Genomic DNA, 19,962 nt, shown 5'->3' with positions numbered 1-19,962 from the left:
AGAAGAACAAAAACACACAAGTGTTTTTGGTCAGCTTTAAGAAACCGGCCTGAAAAGAGCTCCCATATTGCATTCACGGTCGCACTGTAATCTGCATAATGACAACGATGAACAAGCCATCAGAGAATAAGAAAAAGCCTCCAAATCCCCCTTCAGATGCATGTTGATTGTGTTTATTCATGGCAGTTAGGTTGATGAGGGTGCAATATGGAGGAGGCTGGATGGACACTTGTTACGCGTTACCGTTAAAATAGCAGACATCTCTCGAGGAAGAACAAACAGCGGCGGCAGGCTGAAATCAAGGCGTCTGTGAAAGCTCTCAGGAATGCAAATTCAAAAGCACTTCATTACTTGCTTTTTCCCTGCAATCTTGTGTCTGAGAGAGCGAACTAAGTGCTTAATCAAGCCAGAAACCAAAGCGTGTCTGAGGGGCCGGAGAGGAGACACCTTTACTGAGGCGAAGGCCGCTGTGTGCAGTGTTCACTGTATGTATGTGAGTGTATGTGGAAGATCATTATACTGTTGTGTTTTAGTTCCTTACCCGGTCAGAAAGATCTAGATAGCTAGATTATTAGAATGATTTGAAATTTTGATAATAGCACTACATCTGACCCCCGACCTTAACCATGATAAACATACGTTTGGACCATATTCTGAAATGTTCATTTAAATTAACTCATTGGGAAGGAACCAAAAAAATAGTCTCTTGCAATGCTATGGTCTAGCAATGTGGAGCACCAGTAGCCTAGTGGTTAGTGAGCATGCCCCATGAACGGAGGCCATAGTCCTCTAAGAGGGCGACCCAGGTTCAAATCCGACCTGTGGTTTGGAAGTATTATTCTAAAAGACTAATAAAAGCCTTGAGGCGATGATGTCACCAGGTGAAAAGGGAAGGGAGTTGATAATAAGAACTTGGACGTCTGTCCCTAATTTCAATGCACTCCCTCCAATCGCTGTTAAAAATGTTAAACCAAAAACGCAAATGTGAACGTCATGGTGTTGCTAGATGGAGGAGTAAGTAAGGTCAAGAGGATTCACCCTCAGGGGAACTTCAGACAAGAACAATGGTGCATTTTGTACAAAACATGTGACAGAACAAAGGAACGGAACCAGAAAAACATGCTTTAAAAGCGCCTCACAGACTTTATGACGCTTTGTGATGGGCTACTGTGCGCCGCAACACGTGCTGAAAACGAACAAACTTGCAGTATCTCGGTCTGTCTCTCATCCATACCTCATGCGTCCAGCATTCATTTCCAGCCGACACATCATACTCTGAGAAAAATGGAATACTCCCTTTGTGCACAAATCTCATCCCGGGCCACAACGATATAAATGAAATATCCTAAAATGAATGTTTACTTGCAAAACAATAGAAAAAAAAACTTTTACATGATTGAAATTGTGATCGTTGTAGCAAAACACACATGTAGCAATAAGCTACATGTGTGTTTTGGATGTCTGGGGTCTAAAGAGTTTTGAAAGTCTAAGTGGGGTCACAAGCAAACAAAGGTTGGGAACCAATGATTTAAGAAGCTCTCTGTGATTTTGAGACACTTCTGTCTGTCACATGCAGTTCAACTGAAACAGACAAACAAAAAAGCAGATACTAGTAATAAGAATTTACACGCATCATATTTACCGCCTTCCTCATTTAAAAGGCGTAGCTGAAAGAAGAAAGAAACACAAATACTAGATGCTGTAAGACGTGAATGTCATCCGAAAATGTTCCGACATTAAGGGAATCCAGAGAGCAACAACTCCAAACATGCTGAGCTCCATCGGCTCAGTGTGGCACTTCTTTCATACATTCCGTTACATTAACCGGATAAATCGCCTTAACTATTCTGGGAGAGGCAGCAGCTTCTCCCGACCACTTAACAGAGGCCTTAACACGTTTTTTTATCGCTGTGTGACCGCCCACTCAAAAAGACACCAACGCTGAAGTCCTAATGTTGCCTTTAGTTTGATGCATTTAAAGTCAGAGCGCGGCGTTGCTGTGCGTTCTTGTAATTGCGACGCTTTTCCACACACACAATATGCCGTCACATTTCATTAAATGATTTAATGCCTTCGGAACATAAGACTCATTTTCACACATACAGCCAATGGCCACAGTAAATGGACTTGAGCTTATAGTCTAGTCTTCTGACTACTCACACCGCATGTCACACCTACCCATTCTCACCCTGATGGCAGAGGTTGCTACATAGTGAGACCATCAGAAGTAACTAATCCCATTCATACACATTCATACGCCGCTGACGAAGCAACTAAGGGTCAAGTGTCTTGCCTAAGGACACATCGGACAAGTTGCTGCAGGACATGGGGATCGAACCCTCGACCTTCCGGTTGAGAGACGACCAACTCTACCAACTGAGCCAAAAACTGTCCAATGAATCCCACAAATTTGTGGAAGTCTGTCTGCCGTTTGTTACTGCAATTTTTGAACATGGGCAAGGTTGTTCATTAAGAAGAAATAAGAAAATTATAATTTAATTCATTCTTTTTGTCCCCATCTTTTTGCTTGAATTAGAATCATGATGACTCATGAATCACAAACCTCTAGGTGTGTGAAATGTTACCATATATCCTAAAAAAAACATGGCCTGCCCTCTCAGCACACGAGGTAACATTTTAAAACAGCAACTTTGTTCGGCCAACAAATGGACAAGCCAGAGAAAATGATTTGAGGGGTTGGAACCAGTCCGTTTGACGTCATATTTGCTTCAAGAAATTATTCAAACAATTTGCTCCTTGTCAAAGTTGCTGTACATTTAATTTGATAGTGATTTGCTTGTCATGTAATCGACAAGTTGTGTCAGCTAGACTGTCCACCTAATCCAGACTTTAATGGGATTATTGTCAATTTCAAAGCATTATTCTCCACGCTGTCTGCAGGCCTCGAATCAGCCACAATAATCTCCAGTGTATCCAGTGACATGTATGCGCACTTGGCAAATGGCCGTGATCGACTCATGACGTGTGGAGATTTCTCTCCCTGATCTTGTTGTTGTGCGATAGCGGGAATGAGCGGAATGCGAGTGTGTGAGTGAACTCGGCAGGAGCTGACACTCGACATTAGATTTATGGGTGGAGATTATGACCCAGGGCGCCCCGGCAGAAACAGAGAAGAAGGTGGAAAAGCAAAGCCAAGTCCAAGGGAAGAGAGAGAGAGAGAGAGAGAGAGAGAGAGAGAGGTGGAGGGGTGTGTTTGATCTCCCCAGGACAGGTCAGGTGTTACAGGTAGAGTGTCTGATCTGATGTGGAGGACATGAAAGAGTCCACCAGCTGCACAGAGCCGTCGCTATTGCTTCACATAATATAAAATAATTCATTGTATGGTCAGTATAGCCATATTAGCCATATTTGTACTGTCGGCTCGGCAATCCTTTGTTGAAAACTGTTGTTTTCTTTGTCTCTCCTTCCATCACACTTTCGCTGTTTGATTGACTGTTCTCCAATAAGTCTGGTTCTGCTCCAGGTTTCGACCTGTTAAAAGGAAGTTTTCACTTGCAACTGTTGCCAAGTGCTTTCTCATAGGTGGATTAATTTCCCACTATTTCAGCAGGCATTGGTTGTACAAAGGGAAACAAAAAAACGGTCCGTATTAAAAGTGGACAAATGCAAACTGTGATTTAACACCGGGACCCATTGGCAGTCATCCGATCATGATTTAGCCTAAATGAATGTCCATGAACAGTTGTCGTCCCTCAGCTCGTTGCTCTTCAGACTGTAAACAATACAGAAAACTAAAAAAGGAAATCAAAGCTACACGATGAGCCCCAGAAACGTCGGGCCGTCGTTCCCTGAGACCACAACACCTTCCCATGATAGCAGAGAGGACAGTGGTAAAAGTTCTCTGTCTTCCCGTCCAACAAGTGTCTGAAGAAATCTTTGCTCTTTAAATTCTTTGAGAAGCACTCTCTCTAGATCTACACTCTTTGTCTGAAAGTTTCCTTGAGAGGCCCTTTGGTTTGACTCGTGGCCTCGTTTGTATCTTCAAATGCTGTTTTTTTTTTTCTCTCTCTCTCTCTTCTCTTATTCTAATCGTTGCACTCCAAGCGGGGAAATGTATCTATCTGCCCGCAGATGCCGAATAACAGCCTCTGAAATGAAAACTTTCCCCCCTCTTTTAGACCACATTGTATGTACCTGTGTCTTCGTCTGGTTTACCTGTGGTTCTTTGATCATGACAGCATGCGACGGTGTTTGATTCCTGGGCTACTTTGACAGATTTTCAGGCTGGCAAAGGCCCCTTCAGTGTCTGAAGTTAGATCAGAGGAGACAGGGGCCTGAAAAGCAGACGTCCAGCTGGGAGAAGATCAGAAGAGACACAAACTTTAGCGAGAGCCATTGTGAGGTACACAGTGGCTGCCAGCTCCCATAACTTTTTTTTCCCTTTGTGTGTTTTTTTTTTTTTTTTTTTTTTTTTACATCGCTTCTATTCTCTGTCTCTTATCTGCTGCTCAGAGTGTTGAATGGCTCAGTTAAAGGTCTGTGAGGTTTTATCTGATTCTGACAAAGAAAAAGACACCTTGTATTTGTTCCCCCCCTTTCAGCTTTCTCTTGGGGTTTAAAGCTAGTCTGTGTGTGTGTGTGTGTGTGTCTGTGTGTGTGTGTGTGTGTGTGTGTGTGTGTGTGTGTGTGTGTGTGTGTGTGTGCACATTCAGGATGGTGCATACTGCCATGAGGTAGTAGTAGTAGTAGTAGTAATAAAAATAATAGAGGGTAATTAAAAAGAACATTATTTCATACAATATATGACACATGCTGGACAATTAATATACCCAAGGCTTGTTTTAAGACCATATATTATCCGGATTTATTTAAATTCAAGATTGGATTTGTGCCTTAAGTTAAATGAAAAGCACTGATCAATCATTTTGGTCACTGTTATTATTACTGGACATATTAGCTAATGTATGGAAGATTATTTTTTACTCCGGAGCCTCAGATGAGTGATTGGCAGAGAAGGGTCCGCGTGCTTGGTAAGTGTGGTGATGCTGCCCTCTAGTGGCGAAAAGGCAACACAATTTTTCTTTATGTTGTAAAATGTAAACGGCATGTCATGTCATGGTCCATCCAGTTCTACCTAAAGTTAGGCACAATTAGATGCACTAACTATTATTTAACTTAAGTACGACTTTGAATGCAGGAGTTGAATAAATCATATACTTTGACAATGCAGTTAAACGTCATTCAGAATCTGACTTTGATATTGTTAATATCCACAAATAGAAGTGTGTGCCTAGGACTGTTGCAGCCTGAAACTGTGTCGATGAGTTTGGAAAGAATAGACGCTGCCAAATAAAACCAGATTGACGGGAGTGTGTGTGTGTGTGTGTGTGTGTGTGTGTGTGTGTGGCCTCAGTAGACTCAGATGAATTAATAGGCATCATTAATCGATCGACGATCCCAGCGCTCTCTTCACTGTGGCTCTGCTCTCTGCTCGACTCGACGTCTTTTGGGGAAAAAAATGGCAACAACAGTGAAGCTCAACACCGGTGCCCAATGTCCCATTGTGGGACTGGGGACATGGAAGGTGAGTTTATTGCCATTCCTTACGTCGTCCTATGCAGTTAATAGTTAACTTGTTAGGTAAGCTACAGTTTGCTGAGCGTGCCAGCAGAAAGCCTACGTAGACTGTTACGTAAACGAAACATGTGATAAGTTCACGATTTGAAGAACACTGTTATTTTCTGCGGAGTGTTATGAAAGGCCACAGTGTACATTAGTAAACTTCGACCAAGTAATTCGATTTTACATACACTAACTCGTGTAGTAATGCTAAAATATAATAATATATAATCTGAGATTGTGGTTTTAAGTTAATCCATGCTAAACGTGTCAGCCTGTACATGGAGTGTCTCGGTCTGTACACATACTATTGTAGTATGATGATCATTTTTGACTGGAAAAAACAACAACATTTGTTGTAATTATAGCGAGGTGAAGTGAAGTGAAGTTACCCATGTTATGTACGACACCTGGGATGGGCAACTTTGGTCACAGCAAGGAGCCACATTCATTTAGTTCTCACTGTCAGAGGGGCCAAATTGTAGTGTACAAAAACAATTACGGTCAATTATGTCTCAAATTTATCTTAACATACACCAGTTGTCAAATATTATTATGTACATATTTCAGATTTTCATGATTTCATGGCAGATTTCGTCGTGTTTTCTTCATGTTTCCAATTAATTGATGTGTCAAAATTGACCTGAGGGCCAAAGTTTAGGGTTGATGGGGGGGCCGCCGGTTGCCCACCCCTGTACTACACTAACCTACCACCACTGTGTGTCAGTCGACCGAAGGGAAGGTCACAGAGGCCGTGAAAGCCGCCATCTCAGCCGGCTACAGGCACATTGATGGAGCGTTCGTCTACCAGAACGAGACAGAGGTTGGAGAGGGGGTCCAAGCCATGGTCAAGGATGGCGTGGTCAAGAGGGAAGATCTTTTCATGGTTAGCAAGGTGAGTTGAGGGTAAAACATGCAAGCCCTTGTCATTATTTCTTGACATATTGGAGTTTGAACTGATTATCCCCCCCCCCTCCCTTCTGTCGTAGCTGTGGTGCACTTTTCATGGAAAATCCCTGGTGAGACAAGCCTGCGAGAAGACCCTAAGTGATCTTAAACTGGACTATCTAGACCTCTATCTAGTGCACTGGCCCATGGGATTCAAGGTGGGCACACCCTTTTCTTGTCTGCAGTGTGTCAAAGGTGCATACAGTTGAGATGGTATCTGTCTGTGTGTACGTGAGACGATGTGTATGATATTTTTATGATCACACAGTAGTCAGCCTCCACACTGTTATGTACTGTAATGTGTTTAAACTGTGTTATGTTGTAGGCTGGCAGTGAGCAGTTCCCTCTGGATAGCGCAGGAGAGACAATCAGTGATGAGACTTCCTTCCTGGAGACATGGGAGGTGAGTCAATGTGAACCAGCGGAGGCATTGTGACAGGAGAAGTTAAACTAAAATATGATGACCTGACTTTAATGGCATGGGGGTTAAGTTGTGGTGTTTTGTTTGTTGTCGTTTGTTTTGATTTTCTTTCTGTCTATTTTTTCAGGGAATGGAGGAGCTGGTGGATGCAGGTTTGGTCAAAGCTATCGGGGTGTCCAACTTCAACAAGGCACAGATTGAAACTATCCTCAACAAGCCAGGGCTCAAATACAAACCTGCCAACAACCAGGTACGCTCTAAGACTCTATTTAACAAAGAGAAGTTGCCTCACAGTCAGTCGATACTTCATACACATTCATACAACAAACAGATTTCCCGGATGACAATTGGAGCCAGCTGCTGTTTCAACATACATACATGATGCTGCTGCTGTGTATGTTGAAACGCAGCATTTTCAGCCGAGGCTACTGAGCAGCAGGAAAACAGAGCCACTTGCAGTTACTGAAGGGCAAGAGGCCTTAAAAGCATTATGTGTCTCCTCCCATCAGGTCCCAGAAATAAATGTCTTTATTAAATCAACATGGGCCACATGAGTTCCCCCCTCAGGCCAGACCAATAAGAGGAGGTGACCTTCTGTTTTTGCTGTTTGTCAGAACAATTGTTCCTCATCAGTGTCTGATTTAGTTGGGTCTACTCGATTACAGCAGCATTATCCTTTACTTCTTTGTCACCACACACACCAAACGCAGACAAAGGATCCTGATTTATTGAGGACGACTGAAAAATGTTCCTTAAAAATTATTATCTGCCTATTTTTTTATTTATTTTTGTCCGATCAAACAAAGAAAAACGTAAAATTTGCTGAAGTCGGCAATTTTTTTTTTTTTTTACATTAACGCAAGATACATATCAAATAAGTTATTTTAGTACAAACTTCAAAATCTGTATAGTTAAATGAGCGAAGTACAATCACCGTGTATTGTTCAACACATCCCTGGTTTCTGCATCTCAAGAGTGTTGTTTGCTCGTCCCGTCAGGTCGAGTGTCATCCATACCTGACCCAAGAGAAGCTGATCGACTTCTGCCACTCTCAGGGCATCTCGGTGACGGCTTACAGCCCCCTGGGCTCCCCTGACAGACCCTGGTCAGTTGATTTCACATAACATGGGAAAGGATGTTTTGTGTACTCTAAAGTGGGTCATATTTTGTTGAATGCTGATTCAGTGTTACCTAACATGATTATATATGTCTTCAACTTTTTGGGTTAGTTTCAACTTGTGACTGCTGTTCCTCTTTATCTATGTAGTGTGTCTGTGACTTGATATGATAGTCATTGAGTCATCACTTTTTCTGTTTGGTTCGGTTGTCATTTTTCAATGATGGTGTCTTCTGAGTCTGATTATTACAAATCGACACTTATAGATGTTGCCACAGCAACGCCCGATTGTGGTTAAGTTAGCTTTGTTGTTCCTCTCCTGAAGCATTCCTGTGATCGTGTTTACCTTTGACTGTCAGCAAACTAATGCAATATCAGTATGAGTGTCTTAATATAAATCCTACTGGATGGTGCAATTGAATTTCAGGGCTAAACCTGAAGACCCCTCACTGCTGGAAGATCCCAACATCAAAGCCATTGCTGAGACGCACAAGAAGACACCTGCTCAGGTAAAGCTCCCACACAGGCTGGGACCTTAATGTGTACATAAAAACATGGCCGTGTCTCTTTTTTTTTTCTCGTAATATAGTAGGCATCAAACAGTGGATGATTGGAATACCACTGGCTTACTGCTGACTGTTATTCCACTCTGTGTCATGACCTCTGGTGATGCTCACATGTTGTTCTCTTTTCTCTGCCAGGTCCTGATCCGCTTCCACGTCCAGAGAAACGTGATCGTGATCCCCAAGTCGGTCACACCTCACCGCATTCAGGAGAATTTCCAGGTAATGAGCTGAGAAATAGTTCGCATATTTTCAAGGATTTAGCCCTCAACCCTGCCTCACTCACGCACACTATTTTGCTCGTTCATGAAAACCTTTATTTTACTTCTCCTTTCTTAAATCAATGCAGGTGTTTGACTTTAAACTATCTGAGGAGGAAATGAAGACCATATTAGGATTTAACAGGAACTGGAGAGTCTGTCCCATGCAATGGTGAGTTAGTTTGTTGTTCAACCGATTTCTCAGATTGTTCGACAACTTTGTTCCTGAAATGTCCTTCTTTTCTTTCCACTGCAGGAGCACAAAGCACAAGGACTACCCGTTTAATGCTGAGTTCTGAAGTGGAGAAATGCAGATTTTCCACAGGATCACCATTCAGGAGTTCGCCTCTCCAACTTCTCTAAGAGTCGCTTTGCTCTTCTTTTGAGTGGTTTGCAAAAGAAGTGTAGCCTTGTGGCTGACTTTCAATGACCTGTTACTTGTTTAACTTACCAATACTTCCTCCAAACACACCAAAATGAGTTTTACATCAAATAAGAGACGCTCACTGATCCAATCTAAGGCCATTATGTATTATTAAGTGAGTAATCATTCAGGGTTGATTCTTAGCATACAATCACTCCATTTTTATATTTTATTTGAGGTTTGACTTGAAAACTGACAAAAGTACGTACAGTACATTCTGATGTATCCAAACTGAAGATTTCATCAGCGCTTGTTTTACATGCATTTGCCTTAAGATACATCATAAGAGCTCTTCTCATGTAGCTTTATGTTATTCCTACACTTTCACTTGGTAACCTGGTTTCCATTTGTCTCTTGACTGCAAAAACTGCAAAATAAAAAGCACTAAATCATCTCTGTTACAAAAACATGTTGCCTCGACAACGATGACTTAAAGCACTTCCCTGTGTTACTTGTGAGTCACATGTGACACTTTAAAATCATGTGTGTTTAGACTCTTACAAAATCCCTCCTTTCACTTCCTGGTTGGGCTGTTTTTCCAAACACTGAAATAAAGTCTTGTGGGGAAATTACATCTCTTTGCGTCTTTGTGCAAGCCTCCCAGAAATGTGTTAAAGTGAACAAAAACAAGTCGAGTTTTGAAGAAAATCTAATAAAGAACGAGCTGCAGCAGCGTTCATATGGGCCAATGTGACATATGCACACACTTGAGTATAAAGGTCAAGTTTATTATTATTATTATTATACTGCGTTGTGTTTTAATTGTAATTAGGGGAATAAAGTTGAGCTTTTGAATATCCCTGTTAGGGTGTAAAAGGTAGGTTAAATGGTGAGATCAAACAGTTACTGTATATTGTAGAGCACTTTGCAATACTGTATTTAACTACATGGTTACCATAAGGGCTGGCTATTTTCAAGAATTTTGCAATTCGATTTTGATAACTTAGGTCATGATTCAATCTCAAGGCTGCACGGTGGTGCAGTGGTTAGCGCTGTTGCCGCACAGTGAGAAAGTTCCTGGTTCAAATCCCTGTCGGACAGCAGTCTCTCTGTGTGGAAGTTGTGTGTTCTCTCCTGGTGCTCCGGCTCCCTCCCACAATCCAAAGACATGCACGTTAGGTAAATTGGTGACTCTGAAATTGCTCGTAGGTGTGAATGTGAGTGTGGCTGGTTGTCTGTCTCTGTATGTCAGCCCTGTGATTGACTGGTGAACAGTTCAGGTTGTTGTCCGCCTCTCACCCAATGACAGCTGGAATTGCCTTCATTACAACGGAAATAATTGATTTCAGGATTTTCTGAATCGATATTGAAATGGGGAAAAATATATTGCAATGCAGTGAAGAATGTTTTTTTTTCCTCAGCCCTAGTTATCATAGATTGTGTTGATAACTGAGGCAGTTCAATGTGCTTTATAATAACATTTTATTTGTATAGCACTTTTCAATACAGGTTAAAAAAAAAAAAAAGTGCTTCACAGTGTGCAATCATTTATTGAAAACATACAGAAATGCATCCTGTTTGCTGAGTTAGACAGTACCATTACCATTATCTGAAAATGTTACAGTACAAGCTTAGTGTCATTGATGCAGCATGTTGTCTGATGAGTTAGTATTCTGTATTCAGGGGGTAGTCTTTGTGTTCTGAAGCCCTGTTAGAAACAGAAGAGGAGACAATCATTACTTAAGTTTAGATCTTAAAGGAAACAGCTTCAGTAATGCTGCCTGTACGAAGTGTAAAGTTGTCCCCCCCCCCACCCCCCCTTTGTCTTCCTGTGTACTCACGTCTCAATTCTGAATCCTCTCCAGTTCCTGTTCAAGCTCAACATGCTGTTCATGTCGTCTTCGCTCAGCTCAAAGTCAAACAGCTGAAAGGAAGAGAACAGCAAGTGAGAGCTTAAGGAACACCACACAATCTGCCTTGAGGGCTCTGGACAGAAACCCAACTAATCAGATTCTTACAAAGGATAACTGATGTAGCAATGGAAACATAAAGCATGTAGTCAGAACTCCTTGATATAAAACAGACTCAAGCTTGTAAGAGCTTAGCCATCCCTTGAAAATGTGTTCTACACATCAAAACCAATCAGGTTGTTCAGCTTAATGATTACTATACCTGTATGTTTTCCTTGATTCGATGGGGCGTCACTGACTTAGCAATGACGATCACGTTCCTCTGAATGTGAAACCTGATGAGAACCTGAAAACAAATCTTGAGTTCAAACTAAGCATTAAGGCATTCTTTCAAATAGTTTTACTTTTCCTTTTCCGACTTTTCAAGTTCTAAGAGTGGATAACTCTGAACTGACTACTATTTTAAAGGTTCTTGCGAGTGTGCGACTACCTGGACTAGCAATCAAATTCCCTAACGGCCTTTCCCCGAGTAGCTTTATGCCTTATTTTTCAAAGATGAAGGATAAGGCAAAGATAAACATTAGGTCAATGTCATTTTCTCTCTTACCTGTGCTGGGGACTTGTTGTATTTCTTGGCGATGGCCTTGATCTCAGGTTCCTCCAGCAGGATGGGATCATCAGAGGAAGCCCTTTTTTGTATAAGCACAATAGAATGATGACATAGAATCACTGAACCACATTCAAGGGAACCCCCCCCCCCCCACCCTGCAGGACCTGGTAACACCCCGTTAAAAGACTGTGCTGCCCAGCTCGCACCTGTCCTCACAGACATCTTCATCATCTCTCTCAAGCAAAGCTGTCGCAGCAACTGTCAACTATATCCTTTCTGAACAACTATTGTCCAGTGGATCTGACATCTGTCATCCTAAAATGCTTTAAGAGATGATTCAGGGATCCTGTCAAAACCAGCCTCCTACCCTCTCTGGACCCTTGTAAGGTGACATAGTGTGCAAACCGATCCACAGACGATGCCATCTCACTGGCCCTACACACTATTCTGTCTCACCTGGATAAAAGGCACAGCTAGGCCTGGATATTGTTCATTGATTTGAGTTTGGACTTTTTTTTTAAATGGCCTCGCCCCTTACCAGGGTCTGTCAGGTGAGCCCAGCGGGCTGTATGCTGTCACTGAGATGCCTTTTGAGTGACAGTAGTTGATCAGCTTGTCTTGAGTCAGGTATGGATGGCATTCAACCTGAAGGGGAAAACAATCAAAATGCTTTAGCTTTTATTCTCCTCTTTCTACATTAGTTTGTCGTGATGACAATCTTGTTGTATACCTGGTTGGTGGCGGGCTTGTACTTGAGACCTGGCTTATTGAGTATGGCTTCAATCTGGTCTTTGTTGAAGTTGGAGACGCCGATGGCCTTAACTAATCCAGCATCTACCAACTTTTCCATAGCCTTTGAAACACATTATCACTGTTAGTGATTCATACTGTTTACATACAAATGATATGTTCCTACTGCGTTCAATAAAAAATCCAGGCAACTCGCTTTGCTTTGTAGATTATAAGTGCACTCTTTATTTTCCTTCCTGATAACGCGTTCATTTTCATAAACATACTTTGTATTGGCAGATATAAAGTATCTATATTTATTTATTTTATATTTCCCTCTGATACTAATGCTACATAAAAATATACACATTATCATTTCAACAGCTGAACAATTCCAACCCTGTATTAACATGTTGTGGTTGCTATAATTGTGGCATTGCCTGGCTCAGAACACTGAAGGAATCCAAACCTAGAAGCAATGTAAGCAGATAAAAAAGAAGCTAAGCAAACGTTAGCTGCAGCTCGGCTAGCAGCCCCTCCTGAAATGCTGTCAGCCAAAAAGTTTTGTGGAAATCCTGGTTTTTTTTTTTTTTTTTTTTACAAGAACCCCTATTTTTATTTTGTTATTTTGTCTTTAACCAAAAATGTAAAAGGTAAAGCTCTAAGAAGTGAGTTAGAAAAACTGTTTTGTAGACTTTTTGTTAGCCTTGGCCGCATGAAGTTCTCTGATAGCACTTCACCGTGGTTGTTTCCTAATGTGAAAGGTAAATGTACTATCGTGCTCTGGATACACAATGCTTTTGAGGCTGTACAGGATCGATCTTGAAAATTGATATTGGTATCAGAACAACTTTAAATTACCTCCCAAGTGTCCAAGAAGTCGCTGTCATCAGAAATGACCTTGTTGTTCTCGTCCAATGGGAAAAGTTCCTCCCCTGGCTGAAATGGCAAAGATAAAAAGAATCATTAGCGTATCATATGTGTAACAGTAAAAACACTTTTGCTGATTAAATGACACCGCTTAAAGGCCATGCTTGTTACTGTTGCATAAATCTCTAATGTCAAGTTGTGTGTGGCAGTTTGCTAAAGGTTGAGCCTGACCACAGTTCTTGATGCTGTTGGTTAATAAATAACAGGCAGGATGTTTTTTTTTTTTAAAGCCAGGACAGAACAGTGATATCCAAACCTTCATTCCTATCGGGGAATGCATGAGGTACAGGTCCAAGTAGTCCAGTTTCAGGTCACTGAGCGTCTTCTCACAGGCTCCCTTCACCAGAGAGGGAATATGGAAGGTGCACCACAACTATGTGAAAGAAACAGGGACATGTGTGATACATTGAACGTGTCTATTATTTATCTGGGTCCAATCCTGGGAATACTAGTATTCTGAGTTGGAATCTGTAGCAGTAGTATGTCAAACGATACATTCTCACCTAGATCAACTTAGCCATGTATGTGCTTGTTGAATGGAAAAAGTAGTAGTATGCTGTTGGGTTGGGAATCTTTGGGTGTCTTACGATTGAAATCGGTTTTAATTCTTGGGGTCACGATTCGAATCAGAATCTACTTTCTGTTCAAAACAATTCTGGATTCATGGACCCATCTATTTTTGAATTAGTACATACTTCATGATCTACTCCAGTCATCTGTGAGACTTGCTGGATTTCTTGCTGCTTCATTTGACATTCTACTGAGTTAAAGAGCTACCACTTAGCAGGGAGTGAAGATAAGAATCTCTATTTTCACATAAAATACTGTTTTTTTCCCACCTCTAATGTCTTTGTAAAAGGACACTTTACTTCCAGGCATGTGCGATGAATTCACTCTGTCATCTTCCTGATCAGCTGACAAAAAGACGTTAAAAATGTAAAGCTGTCCCAGAGCACATTTCTGTCTTGTAGAAACTAATTTCTGTTGTTTTAAACTGAGTTATTCAGCCTTGGTTCTGTCACTTTTAGTTTTAAGGTTGGTCCTAGGAATAGTAAGTAATGACCAACCAGAGGATCTCAGGTGTCATGGAGGCTCGTAGGGGGGTCAGGAGTTCAGCAATATAATCTGGAGCCGACCCACAAGCTTTAAAAGTGATCACAAGAGTTTTTAAAATCAATTCTAAAACAGACTGGGAGAAAAGGGAAGTGATTTTAAAACCGGTGTGATGTGTGCTGTATTGTTGGACCTGGTTAAGAATCTGGATGTGGCATTTTGGATCAGCTGGAGTTTGTTCTTGTGTAAAACCAGAGTACAGTGAATTTCAGAAATCTAACTGGGATTAAATAAATGCAGGAATTCCTGTTTCCAAATTACTAACAGATCAAAATGACCGGATTTTTGTGAGTTTTCTTCGTAGTAGTAATCTTCCATGGAGCCCACTGTCTCCCCTGCTAAACCGTAGGATCTCATCGATATATGTTGATGTTTAGGCTGGGAGGAAGGTGCACATTGCTCTCGCTCATATATCAATGTTAATGTCAAAATATGCTTGAATAAATTTGGATAAACCTATTGATGAATTAAACTTTTTTTTTAGTTTAAAGTTAAAGAGAAGAGAAAGTTTTTACGTTTATGTATGCTGGCAGTATGAGTCAGTATTTTCCTTTGTTCAATCATGCTTGCGTCTCATTCGCTCCGTGGGAGGTGAGATTGATGTAACCTGAAGTCAATGTGGCACTGATTACAGAGCTCCTCTCTGATTGGCCCATGAGGACAGGTAACAGGGTTTTATAAAAGGTGGTTGATTTGCCTCACTACAGAGGAGAAGGCTGTGAGAAGAGTTGGGTTTTTCCTCTGTGTCGGCTAACGTCTCCTGGTTTTTTTTTTTTTGTCTTCAGAGGACGTTTGATAATGGCTTGAAGGATTTATTTGTCGTTAAGTTATTGTTATTTTGAGTGTGCGTGTGTGGCCGGCCTGCACTCAGAGGTGTATCAGTATGGAAGCATCTCTGATCGCCTGTGAGCTTTGCTGTGAACTGTACCTTGCTGACGATGAACAGATCCTCCCGTTTTACAACTCCTTGGTCAATCATGGCAGAAAGTCCAGCTGCAACCTCTCCTTCATTCTGGTAAATGTAAGCACCATCAAAGTGCCGGTAACCTTCACTTATTGCCACCTGAACAGCCTCTGAGACCTTTCCTGGCCCAGCCTATGAAGAGAGAGGGACACAAACATAAGGACGTTGCAGATACAAATAAGCATCAACATCAACGAATAGTATCATTCTTCGAAAACTACTACAAAAATGTTGCTTTTCAGTCAAATGAGAAGCTTTACAAGGGTAATGTTTACGCTTCTGATGTGTACAAATATTTTAGTTACTCTATTTTGCAGGTCCGGAAACCTCATAACATGAAAAACTTGTAACTTCTAATGATATTAGTTACAAAAAAAATGGGAACCACATGTTTGTAAAAACATACCAACAGAAAATGTCAATACTTTCATCAAGAAGGAAATGTTCAGCCTTACCCTCCATGTTCCCAGACCCACAATGGGCATCTTGTCTCCATTATTGAGAGTAACTGTAGGGATCATGTTGGGTCTTGTGTTGCAGTTCTTGCAGGATCAACAAGCGGTTGTAAGAGCGGACAGACTGAGGTAGAGGTGGCCGCCTCTCATTTGAAGTGAGTGAGGGAGGGAGGTGGGGTTGCTGCAGGGGCAGAGAGCAAATGTGCCTGGGTTTGATTAGTCATGTCTGACTCTCACAAAACATTACTCTGTTGACAGACACAAGAGGCTGCTGAGGAGGCATGACTCAGCAAAAACATTGTGACTGAATCGAATGCCAAATGTGACGCCCAATAGCGTGAAATCTTCGCATAGGGTTTGTAAAAAAAAAAAAAACAGTTGAAGTTCCTGACGCAAGATTGACTTAAGATAATGTGCTGTAGCTACAGCCTAACAACCATTTGCAGAAAATGTTTTGGTCAAGGGCCTTTTAAATATGTATTTTATATAAGTTTTGATGAAAATCTTGTGATTGGCATGCAAAGAAACAGGTTTGCATCCGCAGACCTGAGTGTGCGGGTGAAGGATCTCAGACAGGTTGGGGGGAGCCAGGTTGTGAAGGGCTTTGTATTGTAGGATGAGGAGTTTAAAGTTGATACGCTGGGGGATGGGGAGCCAGTGGAGGTTATGAAGGACGGGGGTGATGTGGTGTCTGGTGCAGGAGTGTGTGAGGAGGCGAGCAGCAGAGTTCTGTGTTGAAGTTTCTTCAGTGAATTTGATGGTGGTCCGTAGAGGAGACTGTTGCAGTAGTCTAGTCTGGAGGTGATGAATGCGTGGGTGAGGGTCTCGGCAGCTGAAAATGAGAGTAGTGATTGTGTGAACCTTTCCCTCGGATAACTAATTTATCAGGATATCCCCTCAAGTTGAGAAGAAAATACTTTTAGGACAAAAGTGGGAATCACTTAATCATTGTCTTATCTTGTGTAGAACAAGATTGATTAGGCCTGTCGTCCTCGTGTATTTATATCACTGCACCATTTCACCATGTACAGTGATGGGCTAATTGCAGATTAACTTAAATGCTCGTGGGTTCACATCCTCGAGACAAAAATAAGTTGTAGCTGTTTACAAGTTGGCTATATTTTTTTAAGAGCAGTTGAGACGAATATTAGACATTTATAAAACAGTTACCTCTCTAGTTACTTTTCTATTCCAACGTGTAGAAGTCAACCACTCAACATGTTCAGTGTTTCAGATTGTGAAGCTGAGAGGAAAAAAAAAAAAAGTAGGGTGTTATCAGATCACATTTATTCTATAGATTAATCTGAAGACAGTATGAAGCACGTAGCTTCCTAATAACTTTCTCTTTTTTACTATTTAGAAGAAGCAGATGACTTTCTGGCACAACCTCACCAACTACCAAGGAGCATGAAGGGTGACAGAACAGGTCAAAAAGCTCCAGCAAAACTAGCCTTTTTTTTTTTTTTTTTTTACTGTTTTTAAATATAAGATATAACAGTTCTCTCGTTGAGATATAACACATTTTTAATGTTTTTACCGGACAATGACTTCAGTTACTGCCCTTTTCATCACCACCTCTATACATAAATCCGATGCTCAACCCTGCCCTGCCTCTCTAGCTTGTGAAAAGGGCGCCCTCTACTGGAATAACAGTGGGCTGTATTGTAAAGGTGAGAACATTTGCGAACATGAGGGTCAGATACTTCTCAGAAACATATGCTGTGATTCACCCGAACAAAAGCTTAACACCATCTTTTAAAAAAAAAAAAAAAAAGGAGCATTTAAGGGTTCAAAGTAGTCTTTTTTTTTTTTTTTGATTGTACGTTGCAGCGTTTTTTGGCATACTGTCCAGGTAAGACAGAAAAGTAGAAATGTGCGCTTCATAGTTTTTATTCATTTTCAAAACATTTTTTCAATCAGTCAACATTCAGGCCACTAAGGGCGCGCACACACACACACACACACACACACACACACACAATACAAAGTGCAGATATTAGACAATGACATAAATACAACACTGTCTATGAAAGAAGGCAACATGAAGAGCACAGGTGCTGAATATTGCACTTTAAAATCAGTTCAGGAAACTTCTGCTTTGGCTGGCAGTTCACACATGTTCTTCGTTTTGCCGTCAAAACAAAACTTAGCCAGCCTTTGTCATGAGAAAGATGTCAATGCGTCCAACTGCAGGAAGAGACTTTAAATGAGGTAACAGTTGATAATTGCCAACTTGCACAACTTTTTGCTAATCTTTAAGCTTATTTCTAAAACAAGAGGGAGAATATGCAGTTACAGAGTAAACTATGCCAAGCAAAAGGGAATGGTTGATCCTGTAGAGAGCACGAGTATGGCCTAACTACAGAATGAATGTTTCACATCTGTGGTGTGTTTAATAAATCATATTGCCTTGTCTGATATCGTAAGGCCATACCTGAGTCTTATAGATTGTACCAATTTAAAAAATGAACCTGGAAAACGACATGACAAAGAGGTATATAATATATTGTGCTATTAGCAATGATGCGTGTGTTATTGCTTGGAAGCGGCCATTAAACAGGCCCGCTTGGACATTTGTTCTGAGAGGAGATTACATAAACAATACAACAAAAGCCACGCAAAACAATTCTCTATTCCACCGAGTGATAAATTAGCATTCAATTCCAAAACCACGACTTAAAACCCAGCAGTGTCCCGAGAGCATCGCGTTTTCTGTCCGCCTCAGGAGCAGTCGGTGAAGGTGGTCACCATGTTTCCCCTGCGCTGAGTCACTGTCCTGCAGTGCTGCTTCCCCGTGCTCTGAAATCTACTCTCGGCGCGCGAACTGTGCGCGTTAAAGGTGAACATCTTCTCCAGGTCCTCGAACATGTCGTCAAATACTCCACCGCCAAATGCCCCCTGCTGGAACTGCCTCTTGTGTTTGTTCATGGCCTCTTCATGGGCCTGGAAGGGGCTGTCGAAGTGTTTCTTTTGGTGGGCTTGGTTTGGGGATTGGGAGTGAAAGTGGTGTTGGTGGTGTCTATGTTGGTGACCAAAATGGTCAAAGTCTTTGAAGATGTCGTCGAAGTTGAAGGTCTGGTAGTGCTGTTTGAAGTTGTAGTCGCTGCCGCCGCTGCCTGCTCCTCCTCCTCCTCCGCGGCCCTCCCCTGGTGACGGGCCGTGGCCGAACTGGTCGTACTCTCGCCTCCTCTTATCATCTGATAACGTCTCATAAGCTGGTGGAGAAAGACACATTACATCACTGTGTGCTGGTTGCTATGGTGCGAGCACTCAGACGCCTTGAGAAATGTGCTGATATAGTGACTAATAATTGCAAAACATGTAGATGTTTAAATTTGTGTCATGCTGAAAATAACCCAGGGTTTGTTTGAAATACCACAGACTAGTCTGTAGGTATGTCTATGGTTACAAGAGCATTACCTAACATCATGCAATGACTCACTCACCTTCTGCTATTTCCCTAAACTTTGCCTCTGCGTCTGGGTCCTTGTTTCTGTCAGGGTGGTACTTCAGAGCCAGCTTATGGAAGGCCTTCTTCACCTGGCGCTCTGTGGCGTCTCTCGGCACTCCCAGCAGCTCGTAGTAGTCCCTCTTGGCGAGGATGAACTCGGAGATCAGCAGGATGTTAACCGCAAGCAGCAACATGGACTGAGCCGTGGCCATACTGTTGGTTTTCACACCTCTGAGTGCTGTGAAGAGAGCAAGGTTGACAGCTCAGTTTACGACGTTTCACACACGTCTGAAACTCAGGAAGTATTTTAAATTCAAGATTCAGGTCTTCTCTTAAGAAAGAACAACTAGAATGAAAGGTTAAACGATACTAACTAGCTTGTTTCTACACAGAAGAAAGAAAATGACAACTCACTGTTTTGGTCTTACAAGGGAGTCACTTACATTAGCTTAACCTTTTAAAGCTGGTAAAGAAACCTCGGTATTTGCTCTCGGTTGCAGATAATCACTCAAGACAAATATAGTTAATTCGTATAAGAAAGTTGCCA

The 19,962-nt window shown here is 41.7% G+C and overlaps 3 protein-coding genes across 3 annotated transcripts; 1 reads left to right on the top strand and 2 right to left on the bottom strand.

Annotated features, from left to right (window-relative positions):
* The first annotated feature begins 5,384 nt into the window (after positions 1-5,384).
* LOC132956357 (aldo-keto reductase family 1 member B1-like) lies at positions 5,385-9,885 on the top strand. Its single transcript, XM_061029759.1, has 10 exons — positions 5,385-5,545; positions 6,308-6,475; positions 6,570-6,686; positions 6,854-6,931; positions 7,077-7,199; positions 7,948-8,054; positions 8,494-8,575; positions 8,768-8,851; positions 8,979-9,061; positions 9,146-9,885. The coding sequence occupies exons 1-10, from the start codon at positions 5,480-5,482 to the stop codon at positions 9,186-9,188; spliced, it is 951 nt and encodes a 316-aa protein (XP_060885742.1). The 5' UTR covers positions 5,385-5,479; the 3' UTR covers positions 9,189-9,885.
* Positions 9,886-10,813: 928 nt separating this feature from the next.
* LOC132956610 (aldo-keto reductase family 1 member B1-like) lies at positions 10,814-16,125 on the bottom strand. The gene is made up of 10 exons (XM_061030153.1): positions 15,965-16,125; positions 15,474-15,641; positions 13,689-13,805; positions 13,364-13,441; positions 12,504-12,626; positions 12,312-12,418; positions 11,771-11,852; positions 11,426-11,509; positions 11,095-11,177; positions 10,814-10,961 (listed from the first exon to the last, which is right to left on the bottom strand). Exons 1-10 carry the CDS (start codon positions 16,028-16,030, stop codon positions 10,919-10,921), a joined length of 951 nt encoding a protein of 316 aa, XP_060886136.1. The 5' UTR covers positions 16,031-16,125; the 3' UTR covers positions 10,814-10,918.
* Positions 16,126-17,838: 1,713 nt separating this feature from the next.
* On the bottom strand, positions 17,839-19,674 carry LOC132956359 (dnaJ homolog subfamily B member 9-like). The gene is made up of 2 exons (XM_061029762.1): positions 19,411-19,674; positions 17,839-19,179 (listed from the first exon to the last, which is right to left on the bottom strand). The coding sequence occupies exons 1-2, from the start codon at positions 19,625-19,627 to the stop codon at positions 18,686-18,688; spliced, it is 711 nt and encodes a 236-aa protein (XP_060885745.1). The 5' UTR covers positions 19,628-19,674; the 3' UTR covers positions 17,839-18,685.
* Between the last annotated feature and the right edge of the window lie 288 nt (positions 19,675-19,962).

This window comes from Labrus mixtus, chromosome 22, assembly GCF_963584025.1.
Source record: "Labrus mixtus chromosome 22, fLabMix1.1, whole genome shotgun sequence".
In the NCBI taxonomy this organism is placed as follows: Eukaryota; Metazoa; Chordata; class Actinopteri; order Labriformes; family Labridae; genus Labrus; species Labrus mixtus.
This window is presented reverse-complemented; position numbering and strand designations above follow the sequence as displayed.